At 34.8% G+C, this 25,264-nt stretch overlaps 1 protein-coding gene across 1 annotated transcript in view; it reads right to left on the reverse strand.

Annotated features, from left to right (window-relative positions):
- The window catches only part of AGBL4 (ATP/GTP binding protein-like 4), an 893,441-nt gene that overhangs the window by 835,580 nt on the left and 32,597 nt on the right, over positions 1–25,264 (reverse strand). The window contains 1 exon segment of the mRNA XM_004679485.2: positions 10,666–10,788. Coding sequence (XP_004679542.2) covers positions 10,666–10,788 — 123 coding nt within the window.

Below are 25,264 nucleotides of genomic sequence, written 5' to 3' on the forward strand. Positions count from 1 at the left end.
TTTAAAGTTAAAAAAGATACTCTGAGATTCCATGTTTAAATGACCTGCCCAATGTATGGCATTAATGCATGGTAGAGCTGAAGTTATATGCTTTCTGTTCTCTCTGAATACAATACTTCAGTCTTTTATTTCCCATAGCAGGAAAAAAGGGATGTGAGGGAAAATTTTAATTTATTCAAAAGTATCAACATTCTCTAAAAGAAAACATTTTAAAGCAAACAGTAACTTCTCAAAATAAAGATCAAACTCAGAATAAAGTGAAATCACATGGGTAAAATAAGTTGAAAACATAAAAATTTATAAGCAAATTCATAATAGTAGATATAAAGATATAATTCAGTAGAAACCAGAAATTTAATAATTTTACACCCTATTATAATAGAAGTTTAGTTTTATTTCAATTATGAGTAAGAAACAAAGAACAGAATTAAATTATTCACCTACAGTTTCATAGTTAATATTTTTCCAACAGATTTTCTAGACAAGGTGAAACATTATTTTATATTTTATAACCATGCTGTTTTCTCCAAAATGTGCTATTTTTTTCCTCTGCAAAAGGTAATGGCCTTAAAATGTGACATTTTTTGGCATAAAGTGATATTTATAATAAGAAAGAAATTTGTATCAGAACTTAAACACTAAAGTCTTGTTAAATTAAATCCTTTGTATTTCGTCTTATTGACAATGAGTCATGAAAAATTCTATGCAATAAAGTAATATGATCAAATAATTAGTATCTTCAATTTGGTGGTATTGTAGAGAATGGACCACTGAGAGGCCAATAGGAAAGCTGTTTTAAAAGTACAGCCAATCTGTGGAGGCCCTAGTCTAGTACAGATATCGTGGAGCTGAAGATGAAGTGAGATTTTATAATAATTCATTTCATACAAAGCACAGGGAAACCAGAGTACGTTACCTAAGTACTTTCTCTCACTATTACCCTTTTAGAAAATTTTCAGTAAGGACAGGGGTTAAGCCTATAAATCAGAATCAAAATTTTGATTAGCAAAAGAAAGAGTGCAGCAATATACTCAATTCGGAAAGATGCATAGGGCAGACTGTGATACAGGGTCAGAATGTGGAGAGGAAACCAACCAGAGGAAGATAAGTACAAACCAGATCCAGGATATGCACATATGGATGGCAAAGTTAAGATACTCACATTCAGAAGTGTACTTGTTTCTCTGAGAATGGAGATAAAGATGAGAAGTGACATATACATTAGAAATGAATTTTGACGGAGAGAAAAGTTATGGTCTTTAAATTTGAAAGTTTTCATGAGTCCTTACTCTCACCAATGCTCTCCATTTCTGAAAGCACATTGCTAATTTTCTTCTCTGAGAACACCATTACCTCTTTAACATCCAAATTTTTCTGTGTAATATAAGAATGAGGCCATCTTTCCCTCGTGTCTGAATTTACCTGGATAATGTGTCAAACCTTCGCTCATAGTAACCTCCTCTAGGAACTATCGTCTATCAACTTTTTCCCCAAGTTGAAAAATACATTTTTATGGTGTTCTTATTGGCCTATATCTACCTCTATTACAACTAGAGGCACTATACATTATGGTTGACCTCCAACAGGTCATCTAGGGTATGCCTATTGTTCCAACATTTCTCCTAGGTTAACATTTGTTCTGGAAATAAATGTGTACCTTAGATGATCCATTCTGTGGTCAATTTAATACAGACTGTCAGTCTTTGCTACTAAATACCTTAAAGAGGAACTGTATATTGTATTCTTTCCACAAGGTAAACATATCTGCTGGTTAGTAGATTCATGAAGAAAATAAAGTGATTCTCCGACATCCCTCAAAATAATTCAAAGCCAGAACTCTGCCTAATTATAATTATGCACAGGCTTCAAACAGGCTAAGACATAAAAAGTAATGCAGTTTCCACCTTGCTCACTGTATCCTTCAGTTGAATCTCAGGGGGAAATACAACCACCCTATATCATCAGGACATGAAAAAATCCAACTCACAGGCTACATATTAGTGCCCTGGTTGACAGCCTTCACTAAGTTCCAGTCAACAGTCAGTATCAACTGTCATAAATGTGAGGGAATATGCTTTCAAATGATTCTAGCTCCCAGTTTGTGAGTTACCCAGCTGTCCAACCTTACTAGCTGAGGGTGCAGACACTGTAAAACAAGGACAAGCTATATCCACTGTGCCTTGCCTGAACCCCTGACCTAACAACTCCATGAGTACAATGAAATAATCGCTTAATGCCTCTAATTTTTTTATTTGTTAGTTTGTTAGCAATAGTAACTGGGGCATTTCTAGACCACTATCTCAAATCAAGTTTTGGCACAGCCTAAGTAAAAAAATACAATCTTGAATCCATGATATAACTGGAAAAAAGCTACAAAGTTCTCCCTAACAGTTGTAGAAATTAGCAAGTATATACCACGAGAAACACAGGGAATTCAGGATAGTAAATTATTCTTGAGGGTATTGAACTGAGAGAAAAATATAACATTGCATAGGAGATATTTCATTCATATGAGGGCATGCTCCTATGACTTAGTTTTTAATATCACCTGAAATCATCCTAATTTGTTCCTGTGATGGCTCCTTGGAAATTTAGACACAAAACATCACAGTATATAAACAGAAAGAAATATGACGATATACTGGAGAAGGATCCAGAAGTCTCAGAAAAATGGACAAATCAGAAAAAAGTCCAGTTGTATCTAACCATACTACAAAGTCAAATCCAATGACATAATCTCCTACCATTAACTTTAGTCTAGGGAGGTTTATGACCAGTGAGTTTCTCAGTGATGGCAGTACCAATCTTAATAAAACATTGCATATTACTTTAGAATATCCTCTGGACTCTTTTGGGGAACACTGAGAAAGAGTGGGTTCTCTTATATCATGTAATAAATCAATTATATTTTAAGCACAGTCACCAATAACCTTGACATACCTTGGTTTATAGCTGTGTCATTTGAATTTCTGCTTCCATTTTCACTTGATCATTTTCCCTCAGTGTTATCTCTATCTCTAAATCTCTTTCTGTATAAGAAAATCAATTCTTGGATTAGGGCCCACCATAATCTAGTTTGATTTTATCTTAACTTGGAAGAAATATGTTTGCCAGAGTGTAAGATATAGATCTTAAAAAGATTCAGGAGCCAGACATATTATGAAATATTTTCAGGTATCCAATAGAGAATTTTAGGACATCTCTAAGGAAAGTGACAAGTTACTATACTGTGTACCCATTATTACTAAGAAAGAAGCACAGTGCTTGGTAAGTGCAAACTTCTCCTCACGTAATAGTACTGTATAGTACTTGAATTTATCAGCGAACTCAGTTAACTCTGAGTGGTCAAAAGGGTTATAAGATTTGCATTAACATAATGGCAGAGTAAGAAACCCTAGACCTGCCTTTTCCCAACAAACAATTATTTAGCAACAATTCACTAGCAGATTCCCTTTGTGATAAATCAAGATTATTTCTTCAATGATACTCTGGGAAAATGTGAATCTTGACTCACTAAAGCTGTCAGGGTAATTCAGGACACCCAACAGAGTATCTACACCTGCCACAGCATCATACAATCAAGAAGAGACTTTCCCCCACTTTCACCCAAGAGCAAAAAAATGTGTGTTCGTATATCCAGCACCCCACCTTTCCAAAAGGATTCCCCAGAGATTTGAGTTCTCTGTTGCCACTCCTGAAGCTCAGACAGATCCAGCACAGTCTAGCAACTTGGGTGAGATTGGAGGTGGCATCTTGGGCTGGTAGACTTCATAGTTCCTTCTTCTGGCACAGCACAGAAGAAACAGATGAAAATTCACAGCTCTTAGCTTCCCCCTGAAATCTTATTCAACAAAATAATATCTGAAACTTCCCAATGTGGAGAAGAAATAAACATCCAGATCCAAGACACTGATGAATCTAAAGAAATCCAGGCTGAAACACAGGTATAATCAAATTACCAAAAGTCAGAGAAAAAGACATGTGAGGGGCTTCCCTGGTGGCACAGGGGTTAAGTCTCAGCACTATCAAGTTATTGACAACCACTGCAACACGAATTTGATCCCAGGGCAGACAGCTGACCCATATGGCACAGCATACCTCACCTGTGCCTGCTGCTCCCCTCAGCAGTGTATTTCAGTACATACGTCTGCTTTGCTCCCCATTCTATCTGTGGTGAATGCTCTAACCCCTGCACCTCTGGCCTGCACCCAGTTCACATACACATAAATAAAGTAAATCTTAAAAAAAAAAAAAAAAAGAGCAAGATACGCCATAGGATATTTTCCAAGTTCAACTAAAGGGAAATGCAAAAGCGTAAGAAAATATGGGCCCTTCCTGGTGGTACAATGGGTTAAAGTGCAGCACCGAGAAGTTTTGGCCGGAGCCAATTTAGTGGGTGTTTGATCCCTTTCCCAGAGGTGATCCACACGGTACAGCAAACCTCTCCTGTCTCGCCTGCTGCTCCCCTCAGCAGTGTTCTTCACCTATCTGCCTGTTCTGCTCCCAGCTTGGTCTCTACCCCTGCACCTCTGGCCTGTACTCCAGTACTGTATGTATAAATAAATCTTTAAAAAAGAAAATCTGAAGCTCAAGGTAAAGTTATATATAAGCAAGTACTACATTACTATAATGGTCATGTTTAAATAATTTAATTCCAGTAAAAAGTTAAATACATAAAAATATTATCAAAGTAGCATATATAAGTATAAAAACATACGTAAAATAAATGTTTCAATGTATTTATATGTAGGATATAAGTGAAATGTAAATTGTGGTCAATGCCAGTGATGGGAGTTAAGATATAGAAAAACCAGAAAAAAAAAAAGCTTAAAGAAATTATACCCCCAAAAGACAACAGAATCAAAAAAATATCAATACCAAAAAAAAAAGAAGATATAACTTTAAATGTATACTCATTAAATCAAAAGAAATACAGAAGCTACAGAAGCTGAAAATATTTTATTTTTTAAAAATCTATTTTTTGTCTACAAAAAAATTCAAAAGTAAAGAAATGTGGGCCCTCCCTGGTGGGTCAATGGTTTAGGATGCAGTGCTGCAAGCTGGCCGCAGCCTCTTCAGTGCGAGTTCAAACACCGGCCCCAAGGTCACCCACATGGTGCAGCAGACCTCTCCAGACCCGCCCTCTACTCCCCTCAGCAGTATACTTTGTCTATCTGCCTGTTCCGCTCCCCACTCTGTCTCCAGTGAAGCCCCTCACTGCCCCTGCACCTCTGGCCTGTACCCCAACTCTGTATGAATAAATAAACCAACCTTTAAAAAAAAAGGAAAATGTAAGGCATGCCATGCAAATGTTAAAAAAAGAAAGCAGGAATAAATAAACTTTAATTTAAAACCTGTAACCAGAGACAAAGGACACCATGTGAAAAGTTAATTCAAGAAAATGTAACAATTATAAATATATGCATCCAACATTAGAGTGTCTAAATATATATAGTAGATATTGACAGAACTGAAGGGAAAAATAGCTGACTGCAGTAGAGGGTAAAACTTTGCCTGAGGTTGTAGAATTGTCTCGCCAGGTACCCAAGACTAACAAGCATCATCAGAATTAACTGGCAAACAACAAATTTAAATCTTTCCTCTGGAATGGCACAGACCATCAGAAAGGCTCACTCAAAATAAGTACATATAAGTTGAAACCTTGTTAAGAGAAATCTGATGCCTAACACTTTAATTTCCACAGATCCTAAAGAAAATAGCAGAGAGTAAAATCTTGATGGATAAAATTATAAGAGAAGCTGACATTTCACTTACTGAGGCCAAGTTCACAGCTGGGGATCTCAGCAGCATAGTTATCCAAAATGTAAATAAAAGTCCAAATGAAGATTCAGAGTAAGCATTATCATGATGAAGCTGGCAGTGATGAACTGACTAGTTTAGACCAACCCAGGAACAGTTTGGTAAATTAAAGATTAAATTATAGCAACGAAGTAGAACTACTGGTGGAATTAACTTTATTGCTGACATCCATTTTTACTTTGGACAAAGCTACAAGAACACCACCAGTATTCCTATAAATCTCATTGAAGGTGTCATTATTCTCCAGATTGAATATACCTTTGCTTGTATCATCACAGAGCTGAATGAGAAACAATGAGGAGAGTTTGGTAAGTTAAATAAAATTCAGGAGAAGAAAAGGATTCACACACACACACACACACACACACACACACACATACACACAAAAACAAACCTTGGAAGTATCTGAAGCAACAAAAGGCAGCTCTAGAGATGATGGAGCCTCCTAATTCAGCTGAAGAGCAAGGTGAAATTCTTCTGTTTCAATACTATTTCCTGCTTTGGTTACTTCAGAAACCCTAACAGGGCACCGTTTTAATTCAACGTGTACAGATTTCATGTGTAGAGCTATTTATTTTTTGTTCTAGAAATTTCACTGTTGCAATATTTCCCTTGATATCCATTTTTGGAATTACCTTTTCAGAATCATAACTCAGCAGCCATTTATTACAGCCCAGGAACTTGTAGAAGTGTCTGCACTTATTCCGCATAAGTATTGTTCTGCTCCATTTACAAATGTGTTACAAGTGATCTGCTTACCAATTACAGTAGGAAGCATTCTTTAGGAAGCAGCAGTGGTTTCAGGCTAGCAGATGGAGGTCAACTACAGCTGCAGAACCTCTCTCCTACCCACTAACAGACCTTAGAGTCACTGTTGCAGATTGCTGTAAGCTGTGGTAACAGGGCACCTCTTCCCTCAAGTTTTATGAAAATCTTAACTTATTTTTCTTTGTTTGACATGTCTTTCTCCTGGATCAACTCTATCAATTTAAATGTGACATTGGTGTAAAACATAAGATAAGCTTCAAAAGACAACAGTATAACAATACTAAGAGACTCAATAGCCCATTCTGGATAATGGGTCAAACTACAGATAGAATGCCACTGGGCAAAACTGATATTTTGAACAAACCTATGCACCTCATATACATATACAGAAGATTTATCCCTGTAGCAACAGTATACACATTCTTAAGTGCATAAGAAACTTTCTCCAAGATATATCACTAATTAGATCACAAAACAAAGTTTAACAAATTTTGAAGGCTAAAATCATACAAAGCATGTTTTCTGAAAGCAATGCCTTTGGATATTTCAAATTAGCTACACCAATTAAATAATTTAGGGTAAAATCTTTGCATTTATGTCTCCTCACCTACAAAAAGAGTTATAATAGCTCAGAAGGGTTTGCTGAATGTTTGATAATATAATCTAGATATAACACTTATCACAGAGTATAAGCAACAAATTAAATGACCATTTTTATTAGTTTGTCTCTCCAATGTTCTTATTGCTATTAAATTTTTATTTAATGTAAAATAATCTCAAAATCTCACTATATGAAGATCACTTGTTCACTATTTCTATGACATCACTTATTCATATACTTATGAAGCTTGTTATATTATTATGACTATTTATACACCAAATGATGCAAAACAAAAATTAATAAAAATCATCCTAACTTCAAGGAAATTTCAGTGACAAAGTAAATTAGGAGACAATTACATGTCTGTAGTGCAATAAAGGATATCATAAAATAGCTTCAGATGCCTATAAATGTAAAAGTAGAGACTTAGAGTCTTGCAGAGATACTTAGACTCAGTGTTCCTCAGAGGAAGAAATGCTGGACTGAGTTTGAATTAACATTTTACCAAGTAGAGAAAGGGATCAAGGTCACAAAGAAAACCACACCTCTAGAGGTATGAATACTTAGACAAACTGGCAAATTGGGGAACACTAAACAAATAAATAAGGCTTTTTCATTAAAGCATTCAGAAAGTTAATTTGTCTGTTGCTCAGTACTTTATTTAACAAATACATGGTTAATTTAGTAAGTAAGCACTCTGGTTGCTGTGAGAGAATTGGCATTAATCATATTCAGATTTTTTTCCTGAAGTAGGTTACAGTCTAGTAGAAAAGAATAAAGTTTAAAATAATCATAAAAGTGTCAGAAATCTCTGGAGAGATAAAATTATAGGATGTTATCTATTTTCCTAAGAGAAATAAGAGTTATATAGAGGGCTCGATGGAAAAAACAGATGACAAATTCATAAAAGAGTTAATATTTGACATGCAGACCTCATTTGTCATAAGAAAAACATTAATTATCCACCAATCCAGGGCCAGGTTATGTACTAGACACTTTATATATTCCAAAACTGTAAGAGGAAAAAAAAATATATGGAAGCTTAACTGAAGTCAGTATATGTTATCCACATAAACCATTATTCCCTATTCATTGATTTGATTAATTATTTTACTCTTTCTCAGTAATTCTGGACAAATCTATAGAAACCTTTTCAATACAGCATATAAGAGAAAACTTCCCCTGACTTCTATGTTTTAAATAATGTGAAATAAATCCTTGAATTAAACTAGACTTGATGAAAGGTGCATCTGTCGAACAAATTGTTTCAAGAAACAACTGAACTGTTTTCTCTAAAATGCTTTTTAGCATTACGTCCTTAGCCTACATAAAAGGATGTTACAAAATATAATCCTGTGAAATATATTAAGTAGCAGAGCGATCTTATTAAGGACACTTTTCATCACATTTCAGTGTCTTTTTAGAAAGCCCAATAGGAAGAATTCCTATCAGATTTCAGTACTTCATTTTTATCTGAGGGACATTGTTTCTCTTGGCACTTGCCGCCAGAACACTCCAATTAAATGTATACAGTATAGCAAATTTATGGGACCTCATATCATGTATTTTTATGTACTTGTTCAGCAGAATTTTCTTTTGCTATTTCTCTTTCTGAGATACCCTCGCTTATCTATTTTTAAAATATTATTATTATTTTGTGCATAATTCAGTAAGATTAACTTTACTATATTTTAACATATTATATTAACTAAATTTTAATATATTTCTTTTTTTTAATTATAAGATAGACCTATCAAAAGTTGAAGAAACTGTAGCTTGATTCTAGAGGTTATCTGTTTAACCATCCTACAAGGCTTATTTATTACTAACACAGATCCAAATGATATAACCAGTTGTTCATGCAATTTTGGGGAAGTATACACTACTCATTTAGTTACTATGGGATTAGATGTGAATATTTCTTGTGTTGAGTTTTCCAATAAGGATGGAAAAAAACAAGTATGATTAAGGTAGATATTCCAGGAAGGGAATCTGGATTAACTCAGACTGCAAATAAACCAAAACACACCATTTTTAAAATGAAGGTCACTCCTATCTTCATAGAGCTATTAGACTTCATGTTTTTAAATGAGTTAAAAAAGAACCCAAAAGGTAGGGAAGAGTACAGGCTGACTAAGGCAATAACATGAGATTGAAAGAAAGTAGAAAACATTGTTCCACTGTATATGGATTGTTCAGGCCTGTTAGTACAACACTGCAATACTGTACTGAAACATTTCCCCCCGACAAAACCATACATTGAGTCCTAATACCAACATCTCAAAAATTTACCTTAGTAGGAGAAAAGGCTACTTTAGATGTAAACAAGTTACAAGATCATTAGAGTGGGCCTGAATTCAATATGACTGGTATCCTTAAAAAAGGAATATTTAGAAAAACACATGTACACAGGGAGAACACCATGTGAAAATGAGGACAGAGATAGGTGTGATGCTTCTTCAAATAAAGAACACCAAAGATTGGCAGTAATCAACAGAAGCTAGACGAGAGGCATGGAACAGATTCCTCATCAAGTACGTAGCAGGAGCCATGCCTGCTGATACCTTAATCTCATATTTCCATCCTCCAGAACTGTGAAACAATAAATTCCTGTTGTTTAGGACACTAGATTTACGGTTATTTGTTATGGCAGTCCTAGCAAAACATGGGTTAAATGAGTGAAACCCTACAGAAATGTTTTCAATTGTTGGCAGAGGCAATCTAAGTTCTTTGACAGTTCAAGAGAACTGTCATATAACTGACACTAGCATGTTCCTTTCAAACAATCACACACACTCAGGCATGAACGCACATATTTCAAGACAAAAAATTTTACCTCTTTCTTGTAAAATGAAATTATGTTTACTGTTCTCATTAATATTTTCAGCAAATTCTGAGTAACTACTATGTGCCAGTCAGAGTATGCTCAGGGCATAAAGAAATCTGCAAATTCCAATCCTTACTGAATATAAATTCATAGTCAAGTCCTGATGTCTCTTTTCAGTATGCCCACAGCATTTGTTCATGGTAATGTATGTGTGTTCAACTGAATCCTTTCTCTAACCATTTCTGTATAGGGAAGCCTCCTCTCTCACAAAGACTAAGTTAGCAAGCACTTCATACAAAACCAAGTAAAGAGTAGACATTCATATGTAATGATTTAGCATATAGCTAAAGTGTGTCCCCTTATTCCAAAATAAATAATATCTGGGAAAATATTATCTAAAATACAAGATACTGTATAAATATTTGTTAGCATAACCACTACAATCTAATCATTATTAGCAATAAAACATAATATTTAATTTTTAAGTATGTTTCAGTTAATTCCTTCAAAATAGATGTTTTTGAACAAATTATTCAATTTTCATGAAGTATAATATGGGTGGAATAATAGTTGTCAGATGGAAATGGATTTAAAAAAAAAAAAACTGTCACCTTGCAAACTCAAAAGCAAAGTTGTTTTAAAAACTCACCACTTTCAAAGCAAGCATCAAAGACAAGATGTCCTTTCCTGGGCTGTCCACAATATCCAGATGGAAGCACCATATATTTGCTCACATTCCCTCCAATGGCATCATCACTCCCCAGATCATTGCCTATTTAAAAAAAAAAAGAAGACTCATGTTAAAGAAATCAAAATTTATTAGTAGCAACAGTCCAATAAAGTTATTATAATTAAACACTCATACCACACATATCTACAGAGTCACTTAGTACTTATCCAGGGAGAAAGAAATTAACTACATATGGTGGTAGAGTAGAAAGAGAATACATTTTGCTGGGCCTCTCTGGTGGCACAAGGGGTTAAGTCTCAGCACTATGAATCTATGACCAGCCACTGTAGTACACAGTTCGATCCCCAGCCTGAGAACTGACCCACATGGTGCAGCAGATCTCTCCTGTCTCTCCTACTGCTCCCCTCAGCAGGATATTCCAGTCAATCTGCCTGTTCTGCTCCTGACTCTGTCTTTGGTGAATCCTCTCCTCTCCCATACCACTGGCCTGTACCATAAGTAAATCTCTTTAAAAAAAATAGGATACATTTTGAAATAAAAAAGATATGGGTTCAAATTTCCTATTATACCTCTATGATGCAAAGCAATCAACTTTCATCTCTTCAAATCTCAGTGGCTCCAATTCATAAAAAGATTGTAGTAAAACACATCTTTCAAAATTATATTATGGAAATTAGATATGAAAATATTTAATATGACTGATGAAACTTAAAAAGAACATTAAATTACATCAATTATTTAATAAATGATAATGATTTGTTACAAATATAGTTAATTGTTCTCATTTGAATAAAGCCATAGTTCTACTACCACCATTATAACTACTTAATATTCTACCATCAGAAATAATGTGAAAACCACTGAATTAGCATAGAGGTGGAAAGATCAACACTTTTACCTTGAAAAGAAATAGTTCAATAAAGAACAAAATAAACGGGGTGGGGGGGAGGGAAATGCACGGGATTATGGTGATGGCACATGGGTGACTTGGTGATGGGAAACCCGCGGGGATTACAATTGAGATGGAAAAAAAATGTACAAAATGAAGTAAAAAAATAAAAAATAAAAGAACAAAATAATAACTTTTAAAAATCTATCAGTCATCTGAGGATTGCAAGGTAATCAATACATGGTGTCAAAAAAAATCAAAAAATAATCTCAAAACATCCTCTTAAGGATATTAGTGGGAAGAGGTAAACCAGCAAACCTCTACTATATAATACAGTTTGATAAATACTAGAATTACTTCAGAGAAGTTCAAAGCATTCCACAAGAACACAGAGGAAATATCTAAACTTCCCTCACAGAATCCTTTCCGAACCATCTTTAAAATATATGTAACAATTAACCATTACAGAAGTGCAAAAAGAAGTTTGAAGAAGACTGTGAATGCAGGAAAAAGATGGGAATTTAGGGAGGAAGACATCAAATAGACCATGATGGACTTTTTGGTCACGCAAAGACGGTTAGACTTTATTCCAAGGAGTAAAAATCTGTTCTTGAGGGATCTGAAGATAGACTAGGTATAATCTATAGCCTTGGGGTTCAGAGTCTGGAGCATTGTCACAGAAAGAAAAAGGAAAAACTGCCTCATGGGTAATGAGTTAAGCATAGTAGGTCAAATGTGGTAACTGAATGATGCAGGCAGGAGGGCTGGAGAGGCAGACTGAGAACCATGCTCTTTCTACACAGACTGCGCTGTTTCAAGAAAGCATGATGACAGATCAGCCTTTGGAGAATTTACATATGTAATCTTGTCAAACTCTACAACTGTATTCTGGTTCCCAAATTAGACTTGTACTTCTAAATGAAATTTTAATTTACATGCTAAAAACAGAACTCTTAAAAACAACATCTGGCTGGTTTTCCTAATCTATTTCTGCCAGATTCAATATTCAATGAGTTCCAGCAGAGTGTTCTCCAAAACATGACCTATGAAAGGTTTTTGGTGATTCTCATTAATCTTGCCTCAGGATTCACTGGGTACCCACTCTATGCCAGGCACCATGTTAGATGCTGGAGCTACAGAGATGAATGAGACTTAAAATGTCCTTCAAGGAGTATAGGCAAATGAGGTAGACAAGTAAGCAAGTACAATAAAGTACTTTGCATTCTCAGATACATGTATGTACATTGTAAAAGGAGTCTAAAAGAAATAATAAATCCCCTGTGTGAAAACAGTTGGGGAAGGATTTAGAACATTTTCCAATAGAAAAAGTATTAAGTGACACTTAACCTGAATGCTGAATAGGTGTCTACCAGGCAGCCAAGAAATAAAACCCCAATTTGTCAAGATAGGTTGCTCTAGTTGAAAAAAAAAAAGACCCAGAGATTAAGAGATTACAGAGATTAAAGAGAACATCCTAGAGAATTACTCAAGTCTGAGTACTTTGTTCACTAAGTCTATTTGTTTATGAGAAATGCATATGTGTACTTACCCCATAATAAAACTGAAATTCTTCATAGAGCTGAAGCAGAAAAATTACATGATGTGTTTGTACAATAGAAAGAGCCTTCTGGCAATAGACTGGGTAAACAGTACAGTGCAGAAAGTGCCATTAAGAGGCTGAAACAGGGCCCTCCCTGGCGGCACAGTGGGTTAAAGCACAGCACAAGGAAGCTAAAGCCACTTCTGCATGAGTTCGATTCCCGCCTGCCCCGGAGGTGACCACATGGCGTGGCAGACCTCTCCTGACCCACCCGCTGCTCCCCTCAGCAGTGTACTTCGTCGATCTGCCTGTTCTGCTCCCCGCTCTGTCTCTGGTGAATTCTCTCACCCTCCGCATCTCTGGCCTGTAATCCAGTTCTGTACAAATAAATAAATAATTAAAAAAAAAAAAAAGAGGCTGAAACAAAGTCTAGATGAGATATGATGAGACTCTGAACTAGGTAAAAACAAAGGAAGAAAAGTGAAAGCTATCCATAAGATATACTGAATAATTAGGTGTTGTTATTCCCCTGATTCTCCCATTCCTGGGAGCATATTTCTCTTCTAAATGAATCAATGATATTAAATGACTATAAGAGAAAAAAATGAAGATCAATAAACAGCAATGTTCAAACATGGCGATATTCAATTCTCACATGTCCCAGGAATAACTGAATTATCACAGGTATACAGGATTTTATTTAAGACTTAGAGAAAATAAAAATTTTCAAAGAGGACTAGCCATGAGCATAAACTTAAAATTTAATATTCTTCAACAAAAAGATTTTACTAAAATTGACAAAATCACACAAAGCCCTTCACTTGTACAAAAAGACTCAACTGCACAAATGTAGATCCAGCCTAATAGAAATATGAAAAAAGTTTTCTTTGATCAATATCATTTTTAAAAAAACAATGAACACTGATAGTAGTAAGCTATCATGAACACATAAAACAATAGTTTTTATTAAGATATTGTGGACCTATAACATTGCATTCCTTTCAGGTACACTAGGCAATGATTCTATGTTTGTATATATTGCAAAATATCCATCACTATTTATAGTTAAAAAATATTTTTCTCTGAAGAGCTACTCTTTGGCAACTTTTACATATATTATACAGTATTATTAACTATAGTCATCATGCTAAACATTACATCCCCAAACTGATTTATCCTGGTGGCACAAGGGGTTAAAACACAGCACCATGAAGATATCTGCAGCCACTGCAGCACGAGTTCCATGCCCAGCCAAAAAAGTGACCCACATAGCACAGTAGATCTCTCCTGTCTAGCCCCTGCTCCCCTCAGCAGTTTACTTAGTCAATTTGCCTGTGCTGCTTCCCACTTTGTCTCTGGTGAGTCCTCTCACTCTCCCACACCTTTGGCCTCCCACAGTTTTTGTATGTATAAATAAATAAATCTTTAAAAAATATAACTATATTTGTATCTTTTAATCACTTTCATCCATTTCACCTACCCAACCCCCCTCATAATCCTGAAATGATCATGGGGATAGATCTTTTCAAATTAGCTTTTTAATTTTCACCAGATAAATACCCAGAAGCAGAATTGTTGGATTATATGGTAGTACTATTTTTATTTTGAGACATCTCCATGCTTTCCATAGCAGTTGCAGTAATTTACATTCTACCAATAGTGCAAAGGATTCTTTTTTCTCTACATCCTCACCAAGACTTGTTATTACTTGTCTTTCTGATTATGTATCTCACTATGGTTTTGACTGGCATTAAATGATAAGTTTTAATGGGCTATGTGCTGATCAGGCCACAGATGAAAAGCACTGTTCACTTTAGACATCTCATTTTCAGGGAGATATGAACTAGTGTTTACATAAAAAAAGATGATAGCCTTCTGAGTCATCTGAAGTGCATGTCTAATGAGGAAAAGGTAAAAAAATTAATGTGATAGTAGTAAATTCTACTTCATACCTACTACACAATAGATATTTCTAATGTTTAATATATAAATGGGATTAAAAAACTAAAGGGATTTATTACAACTCTCTCTGATAATGTGAAGAGCTAACAAGTAAAAGGAAAACTAGAATATTAAACTTGTACTGCTAGAGTGGACTAGAACCACCAAGAAGTAGATTTCAGATCAAAATATATAAAAAAAAAAACAACCTAATGAATATAACTACTCAACAGTAAAATAAGCTGCCCTAGAAAAGTGTTCACCTTTTCATGAGAAACATTTGAAAAGCATACTAGAATATCATTTCTTGGATTCTCTGTAAAAAAAAGATGTATTTCCTTAAGCAAAAGTTGAACAAATTGGCATAGGTATCCTTTAAATTCGATGATGTAGATGCTACTAAGCATCTACTACATGCCTAGGCAGCAAGAAATACCAAAAACAAACAAAAAACGAAGTGTACAATATTTCTGCACTCAATAAGTTGTTAAGATTCAATTCGCAATTGTTGACATCTTTTCTACTTTCCAATATGTGTGGGAAAATAACATAAAATGCAGTGGCAAAATAACTCAGGTCATCTATATACTATTACTGTTGAAGAATCACTTATTTAAATAAAAACAATGCACTAGATCTTAAGTGGGATGAAATAATAATGGGAATGGTAGTTTCATATTATATGATTTATGTGCAATTTCCATGAGTGAAACCCTCAGAGTTCCTTATTATTCAGAAGCTAGGCATGTTTCATTACAGTGCAAATAATAAAGTCTCTCATATTTATCATTGAATATTTAACTAAATATAGAATTAATCTCCTGTATAAAATTATCTTAATGTAAGTATTATAATACTTAAGTTTTTCTTATCTCTTCATATCATCTAGGAAAGTATCTTAAATCAAATAGATGAGTTATAAACCATCTACTTAACAGATGAACAAATGATTAAGTAACAGAATAATACACAGAAGTTATTTCAAATTATGCTTACATCATTTCAAAAATATATGACAATAATATATACTCACCTACTGTAGATAAAATTAATCAGATTTGGCAATAGCAATTGGTCAAAATCAGTAAAAACAGCTATAACCTGTTAAGAATTTATGATGTATGAGATAATAGATAATAGGCTAAGTGTATTAAATTTTTTTTATATAACACAACAGTCACATTTAATTAACTAAGCAATTGGTTACCTACTGCACATATACCAACAACAATTCTAATTGTGAGGATAGTTGCAATCAAGATAGAAGAATAATATAAAAAAATATTAAAAAAGAAAGAAAGAAAAGCAGTTGTATACCAGACATTGTTCTTGCTACTTCAGATAACTTGGGAAACAAAACAGTCACATATATTGGCTTTCATAGACTTTACATTCTGGTGGGGAGACATTTACTAAACATGTAACATTCTGGCAAGGATGATATATAAAGCACCTACCAAATGCTACTTTTTTCTTCCTGGCACATAACCTTACATTTCCCAGTCTCTGTCACAGTTAGGTGTCATAATGTGACTGAATTCTAGTCAACGTAACTGTAGGAGAAAGAGACTGTCACTTTTCAGACCTGCTTTCCACATAATCCTCCACATTCTCTAACCCATTCACCAGTCAAAATCAAATAAGTACAAGACTCTAGAGATGGAAGAGCCCTATGGAGGGAGGAGCTTAATTCCCTGAATGACTGCATGTTTTCAACTATAGAATTATAATCAAAGTAAGAAACAAAGTTTATTGTTTTAAATCAATGAAATCAGGGTTTATTGTTGCAACAGTATGCTGACTCTTTTTAACATAAATATTACAGGTAGTAATAAATGCTATGGAGAACAATAAAACAGGTAAATGAGACTCAGATAAAAGGAAGTGCTACTTTAGATAGAGTGGGCAGGAAAGACCTCCCTAAGAAGTGATATTTTAGCTAGGGCCTAAACAAAATGACACAGTGATTCCTTTGAAGATCTATGGGGAAAGCATCACAGAAAGAACAAATGCAAAAACCGTGAAGCAGAAGCAAACTTGTAATGTTCAAAGAACAGAAATTGAAAGCACTGTTCCATTGTGAATTTAATTGCATTTCTATCCAAAATGGAAAAATGAACAAACAAGTTAACTTCTCTCCTCCAAAAAATATTATTAAAAGCAAATGATGCTGTATAAGAAAAATTCTTATTTCCTCATCTATATCACTGGCTCTAAGTTCTGGGCAATTTTGACCCCCCCCCCAGGGGATATTTAGCCATGTCTGGAGACATTTTTTACTATTATAATAGTGGGACCCTTGAATGCATAGAACAAACTCCCACAACAAAGAATTAGCATCCAAAAAATAGTGTCAAGAAGATGATACGACCTATAAGTTTATATCTAGCCTATAAGCCAAGGAAGGCTGCTGGAAGTAAAACCTGATGTAAATCCTAAAAGGTGTGTAAACTAATTTGGTGGAAAAAAAATAAAATGGTCCAGACTAATGGGCTTTCAGCCCAAAGGCAGCCTGAAGATGTATCAAAAAGCACAAGAGAATCAGACTAAAGCAGAAGATATGAAGAGGCCCTCCCACTGCACACCATCCTCTGCTAGAGTGATGCTGACCACATGCTCATGTCCATGCACATTGTGTATGCCATTTTCATTAAGACTGAGTGGAAAATACTACTCAGCTACCAAAAAAGATATACCCTGTCATATCAGCCACTCAGATGGAGCTGGAAGGGATGTTACTAAGCAAAATGAATCAGAGAGGGATATTGGAATATAGAAAAACAAAGACAAAGTCAAACTAAAAACTGCCCCTTGAAAGCTAACTGGGAAGTGGAGCAACCAGAAGGGGAGGGGAAGTGGGAAAGATGAGAGCAAAGAAGGGAGGGTGGTGGACTGTAGGTTCTTCAGCTGTAAACCATTATCTATGTCTACAGAGTTCTATCATCGTTCAAAAACATATCAACTTGAACTTTCTACAAAGGCGGCTCCATAAACACACACCAAGACCAGCTAGCTATCATACAGCAGCAAATACCAAAACAACCTTCTTTTCCTGAAGTTTACCCAGAAAAATCAGCACCCAAAGTACCTGCTTTGAGTTTGGCACGGATGACTTCAAGTGTTTTTAAGGGCTATGTTACCAATCTAGAATCACTGTGAATTTTTCTAGACATTATCTATAAAATCTAACTGCCTTGCCCTGACCTGACAAAACTGGGAAAAAAATACTAAACAGCTCTAAAAGGTTGGTATTAGGTCTCTCTTTAACTGTATCATCCCAATACCACCCAGTATGCTAAATTAGCACCCCAGATTAATCATTCCTTCTGTGCTCCTTTTAATTTCTTTCCCAATGAGTATTCAATTCTCTCTTTTAATATATTGCATGTGTTCTCTGATATAACACAAATGCTTTTTATAAATCACTGCACTTTCTGTACTTATCCTATCACCTCACCATCTCTGTTACTTCTAGCAAATGTTTACTCATCATCTTCATCAGGCATTATCACCTAAATAATACACTACACTTCAGAAATTTCAAAATCCTTTTTCCCTGAGGTTCTTAGTACATGAGATAGGCATACCAAATGTTGTTATTCCTGTTTTGTGCATGAGGATCCTACATGTTACCTTTACCTCAAATTTTTCTATTTCAATCTTGCCTCTTATCTTCAACTTCAATAACTTCCCTTCACAACTTATCTCCAGCTTAGCCTTTTATGCCCTAGTCTACTGTGACTCCTTTCTAAGGTACCCCTGTCCCTGTCCCCTTCTTTTTTCTAACTACATACCAGTTTTGTCTAACTCCTCAATCTGATAAAAGCCATAAGTAGAAAACTATACAAGAAACAGTGGACTATACTAGAAGTAATCCAGGGTCTTTGAAGAAGCTTCCAAAGAAAAAGACTCATGAAGGCCAAAGAAATTAAAAAATAATTCTACTAAAGTAAGGGAGCAGGTAACAAACCATGACATTATGTCTTCCTTCCCATTGACATAATCAGCTATGTCTTTGTGTAGCATGTCTTGAAAAGAGCTCTGATAGAGAATTAACGTTCAGGTTCATGTCCCTTCTGTATCATTTAGTGTGATCTTAAAGTCATTCCACCTACATCAATAAAGAACACTGAATTAAATTATCTCTTAATTATTTTTGTCTAAAAACACAGTATTCAAATTGTGGGGGGTGGGGGAAACAGATATGAGTAAGACAGGATTTGCTGTATATCCTGCTTTTATAATTGGTATAGTGCATAGAAAGTGTGTAATAAATGTTTGCTAAAAACCTGCAGGCAAGGAATGGCTGTGATAAATAACCAATGACTGCCAAGATCAAATAGTGCAATGTTAAATTATCTCAGTACCTTGTTCACATATTGGTGCTAACTGCAAAAGCCAGTACCAGATAATGTCAAGAGGTTTTAAAATTCAAGAAATCAAGTGGCAAAGTTCTTCATATTTCCAGCACTGTTCTTATACCTGACACTCGGCAAACATCATACTGATGCCTCAAGCCACATTTTGATTCCCAGAGAATAGAACAGAGCAGACTCAGAGGATGAAACAGGAGACCTAAAAGCTCATGTCAGAGTTTGCTTGTGGTACCCTGGGAAACTACTCCAATTCAAGAAGCTAAGAATATCATTCTACTTCCCAGAGACACTGTGTTAATACCTTATAAGATTTACAGCTACTCTTTAAATACACATGCAAAAGGTAGTTAATCCTCTGATGAATCTTCAGCTGTAATTCTCACCTGAAAAAGCCTTGGATTATGGATACTCCCACTTAAGAGTGTTGCTGCGGTTATTGTTTTTATAGCTTCCATTTTTGTGAGGAAGCTTATTAACATAGTAGGAAAAGAAATGGCTTTTGGAATCAAAGTGACCTCTTTCAACTTCCTTCTTTTAACACTTGATAATCATATGCCTAAGAAAGTTGCCTAAGCTCTTTTAGCCACAGTTTCTGGAATAAGTGCTACTTACCTCATGTTAGTATAAGAATTAAATAAATTAAATGAAAAATAGTGGAAGTATATAGAATGGATACTGGAAAATAACTGTCCCTATCTAATGTTCAAGAAAGCCTACTCTTATAATAATTATAATTATGATAACCATACATAATTTATTGAATACCAAGTAGAGCTCAATAAATATTCATGAAAACTCCAGGTAGCTTATGAAAGCTGCACACAGGTAATAAAAAAAAGAGAAAGGTATGGTAGTATCAGATCAGAATGCCAGGCAGACTTTAGATTCTAGATGGAGTATGATTAGCAGCCTCAAGTACCAAGAGCATATATGAGAATGTAAGGGAACTGTCACTCTCACTACTTACTTTTCAGAGATCAAAAAAAAACGAGAGAGAAAAAGATATACATGCAATGCACTTCTGAAATCTTGGAATCTGAAACCAATTGTCATTAAGCAATAATTGATAATAATCACACACAGAGGTTGGCAGGGAGTGAGAGATGATAGGTAAATATGATATAGACAGATGATAAAAAGAAACACATACATATAAAAATATATCACATATATTTCCTTTTTTATTACTTCCTCCCCTTGTTCTTCTTCCTCAACTGGTCCTTAAATGTTTGAATTCTTCATATCCTTTTTCTCTTCTATAAATTCTCTCAAACTTACTATGAATTATAACCAACCATAATTTTTCTCAACAAGAAGCTCAGCATTTAACAGACTATAGACAAGATTCAGTAGTATCTTCAGTAGCAAGAATCATATAAAAGAAAAGACATGTGGATTAAAAATATGAAGGATAAAAAAATATTAAGGTGGCCCTCCCTGGTGGCGCAGCGGGTTAAAGCACAGCACTGAGAAGCTAAAGCCACTTCCACATGAGTTCGATTCCCGCCCGCCCCGGAGGTGACCACATGGCGTGGCAGCCCTCTCCTGGCCCACCCGCTACTCCCCTCAGCAGTGTACTTCCTCCATCTGCCTGTTCTGCTCCCCACTCTGTCTCTGGTGAAGCCTCTCACCGCCCCTGAGTCTCTGGCCTGTACCCCAGTTCTGTGTGCACAAATAAATAAATAAATCTTTAAAAAATATATATATTAAGGAACGAATACACGAACTGGCTTGAACTCAGAAAAGCTGAGGATCACAGACAGCTCAAAATCCTTCACTCCTCAAATTCCTCAATACTTGGAACTGAAAGAGAAGGAAGAAACCGATATTTTTAAGTGCTCAATTTGTGCCAGCCATTGTGTAAAGACTTTCAAACATTATTTCATTTAATCTTTAAAACAATCCTATTATCCCCATTTTACAAATGGTAAGTTTGAGCCTTAAGTAGCTAGGCCGAGATTACCTACTTATCAAATTTATCTCAGATCTGATATCAAAGGTTCCTACTTTTTCTACTAAATCATACTAAAGACATTCATAAGTAATTCTTTTTCTGAGCATTAGAAAAATACACACTGAAATTGTTTTATAAAAACTATCTCTAAAACACATGGAATGTTAGCACTGAAAGAGCCTTACAGCTTATTTAGTTACCTAACACTTCTAAAATTTTGTTAAGTGATGAAACTGAGCCCCCAGAAAATTTAAGAGACATATCTATACTAAACGCACACCTCAGATATTTGCCATTGCACTAGAATTTCCAACACTGTGACAATCATATACAGAGGTATTTGATACAGATGCTTCACAAGGCTTTGAAACTTAACCTCAGTACAAAAGCATGTCAACTGAAAAATATAATCTCTGTCTCTATCCACAAACTCTTCATCTTAAATTTTTCATCAAAATGAATAACTTCAGAACTTGTTTAAGAAATGAGTAATTTTTAAAAGGATTAATTTTGATGTGTTTTGCCTCCATTCCAGACTACCTTCAAAGGTAACTACAACAAATTATCAACCTTCAAAGAAAACTATAGAAAATTATCAAAATAAGTGACCACACCAATGTAGAGCATACTAAAATCATAGATCCAGTTTCTCATAATTGCAAAGATTTCCAAGATAGTTGTCTTTTTCTAGATAAAACTAATTTCTTATATAGAAGGTAAACAATTGTCTACTTCCAGCTGTGGTAAAACTTGAGTTTCTACCAAATGAGCTGCTGGAGGGAATGTTCAAGCTACATTAGGCAGAAGACAGGCATGGTTGCAATATTCCAAGTTAGCAATAAAGATCCTAAAGAGATGATGAAGTTAGGGGCTCTGGGGCTGGTTGACCTTTAGTTTTCAGTGTGGCAAAAGAAAAAAAAAAAAACCAGACAGCAATGTCTGAGATATTCTCTGCTAAAATAGAAGAGTAGGTTGTGCAACCAAATAATTAAATTATGAAAAATTACACTTCTAGATTTTGATAAAGCAAGTTTAACTGAATTCACTGTAATAATTAGACAAAAAGAAATTTGTTGTCAGGCAAACCATCATAATATCACAATTTTACAACATACCATACTACAATTTTTCTTAATATGTGTTTGTGTGTAGTATGTAGGGGTATATTATATATAGAGAATAGATTGTACCTACCTGGATTATTTTCATAATTAAAAGTTTAAACAAACAGTAGAAAAAGGAAAGTGTTCTAAAGTATCCCTGAAAATAAACTTCAACATATCCTTCAGAATGGAATTACTTTTTTTAAGACAACTTCCCTGACTTCTTCTATCTTATCTAAAGACTTCTTCTATCTTATCTAATGATTACATAATCTTTTCCTGCACTTCCAGTACATATAGGTATATTTATGAACATAATTACTGTACTATTCTATAACATATATAAATGTATCATGTGATACAACTTTGTAATTGCAGTGACAAGCACAATACTTGTATTAAATAGGGGTTCAATGTCTATTAAATTAAGAACATGATTGAACTGTTTTCAAATATCCACTGTACCCTATATAAAACAGTCTCAGGTAAATCTCCAAAAGCCTATTGGTATAACCATGCAACAGCCAATGTCTGTTATCTCCTTTCATTAGCTAATCACCAATACATGCATAAATCTTATAGTAGGATAAAGATATCAAATTCTAAACACACTTATTGCCAAGATAAGCTAAAAATATTTGTATTCCAAAAGGAATATTACCTTATCCATAGGAAAATAACTGCTGGTATTCCCAGTTTCCCACAATTTCCAACATTAAGTTATGTGTACTTGTGTGTGTGTGTGTGTGTACTATATATACTAGAAGAAATGTGTAAAGAGAAAAAATACTATCTTCTAGCCTTCAAAATGGTAAAAATTAACCTCTAATTCCTTCGAGCAGCATGAGAAAGCTTGGGACACAGACCAGGACAACGAATATTGCAAAGAATTAATTCAATGTATATGTAATTCTTGTCTTGGAATTTCTTTATATCTACATTACAAGGTAAGCAAAAATGTCATCTTTAAACAGAAAACTCAGTAAATTATACAGTTGTGTGTGTGTGCTTTTTTTTTTAACTTAAGCCAATAATTGTAAAGTTTCTAATACTTTCCATGTGACCAACAATAAAGATTATTTCAACAAGGACATTTCTGCCCATGCTCCTCTTCTTGAAGTTTTTCTATACTGTAGTAATCACCAGTGATAAAACAAAAGTTTTTGTTGAATTCTAAACAAGCATTTAATCAAATATATAGGAGGTTTTGCTTTACTTGACTTAATTGAGTGGCTTGTTGCTAGCATAATAAATGCTCTAAACAGGCCCAGCATCTCAGCTCTCAAGTTTTGTTTTTTTTTTTTAACTTTTTTGGACTTTTTTTTTTAATTTATTTTTGTATACAGAACTGGGGTACAGGCCAGAGGTGCAGGGGCGGTGAAAGGATCCACCAAAGTGGGGAGCAGAACAGGCAGACTGACGAAGTACACTGCTGAGGGGAGCAGTGGGCAGGTCAGGAGAGTTCTGCAGTGCCATGTGGTTCACCTCCGGGGCAGGCAGGTATAAAACTCATGAGGAAGTGGCTTTATCTTCTTAGTGCTGTGCTTTAACCCACTGCACCACCAGGGAGGGCCCATTTTTTTTTCTGTTATAATAGTTTATTTTTACATCTCAGTTGTAATCCCCTTGGACTTCCCATCACCAATCCACCCACGTGCCATCACCACAACCCAGTGCACTCCCCCACCATTTGTGCTCCCATCCCCCAGCCCAACCCCATAAAATGTCTGTGGTATATAGTTGCTCATTATTATTTTTTCCCCTTATCTTTTATGTTCCAGCTATGAGTGAAACATCAGTATTTTTCTTTTTCTTTCTGGCTTATTTCACTAAGCATGATCCCTTCCAGTTCCATCCATATTACTTGCTCAAGTTCTTTTTAATGTAATTCCAAAAGGAATATAGCCTTATTTGTAGAAAAATGATTGCAGGTATTCCGACAGTTGCTCATTTATACTTCATTACTTCCATTAACGTAACTGCCAGCTGGTGATCAACACTATGTTTTCACATATATTATTTCCTTTAAATCTCAAAAAATGCCCTTAAATAGAAATCATCCTCACTCATAACCTGATTGCAATAAGGCTTAGAGAATTAGGTAACTTGCCTTTAGTTAATAAGAATAGCATGTCTTCATTTAACATCCTTGATAGGTTCTCAGTAAAAGCAACTTTAAATGAAACAATCTAAAGCATCATAGAATAACCCTTTGGTTCATCCTAGGCCAAGATTAGTTTTTTCTCATCAATGTTACAATGAAATAATGTTAAACAAAACAACTTCATTCAGGGACCTTCTGTAGTGAAATACAGATAAATAAACTGTTAAGGAAGTGTTCCAAACAAGATAAAGGGTTATGATGCTGTATCAATCAATATTGCATAAGTGAATAAAAAAGCTTATAATCCTCTTATTATGACCAACCTTTAAATCGCATCATAAGCAATCACTGTATATTCATATATATTGAATGCTTCCAAGAGGCAACGGCATACTGTTTACATGCACAGTAGAAGAAAATGACCTTGATTTAAATCACATGTATGCCATTACCAGTTGTTTGAGCATAAATAAAATACTTAACAGGACTGTGCTTCAGTTTTCTCATCTGTAAAATAGTGATAATAATATGATCAATTTAAATGTAATAATCCCAATTGAAATGCCACTAAGGACATAAAAAGGTACTCAACAATGTTAGTTATGAGGAAAATGAAAATTTAAATCACAAAGAAAAACCACTTCAAGCCT

Source organism: Condylura cristata, unplaced genomic scaffold (assembly GCF_000260355.1).
Source record: "Condylura cristata isolate star-nosed mole 26May11 unplaced genomic scaffold, ConCri1.0 scaffold00008, whole genome shotgun sequence".
In the NCBI taxonomy this organism is placed as follows: Eukaryota; Metazoa; Chordata; class Mammalia; order Eulipotyphla; family Talpidae; genus Condylura; species Condylura cristata.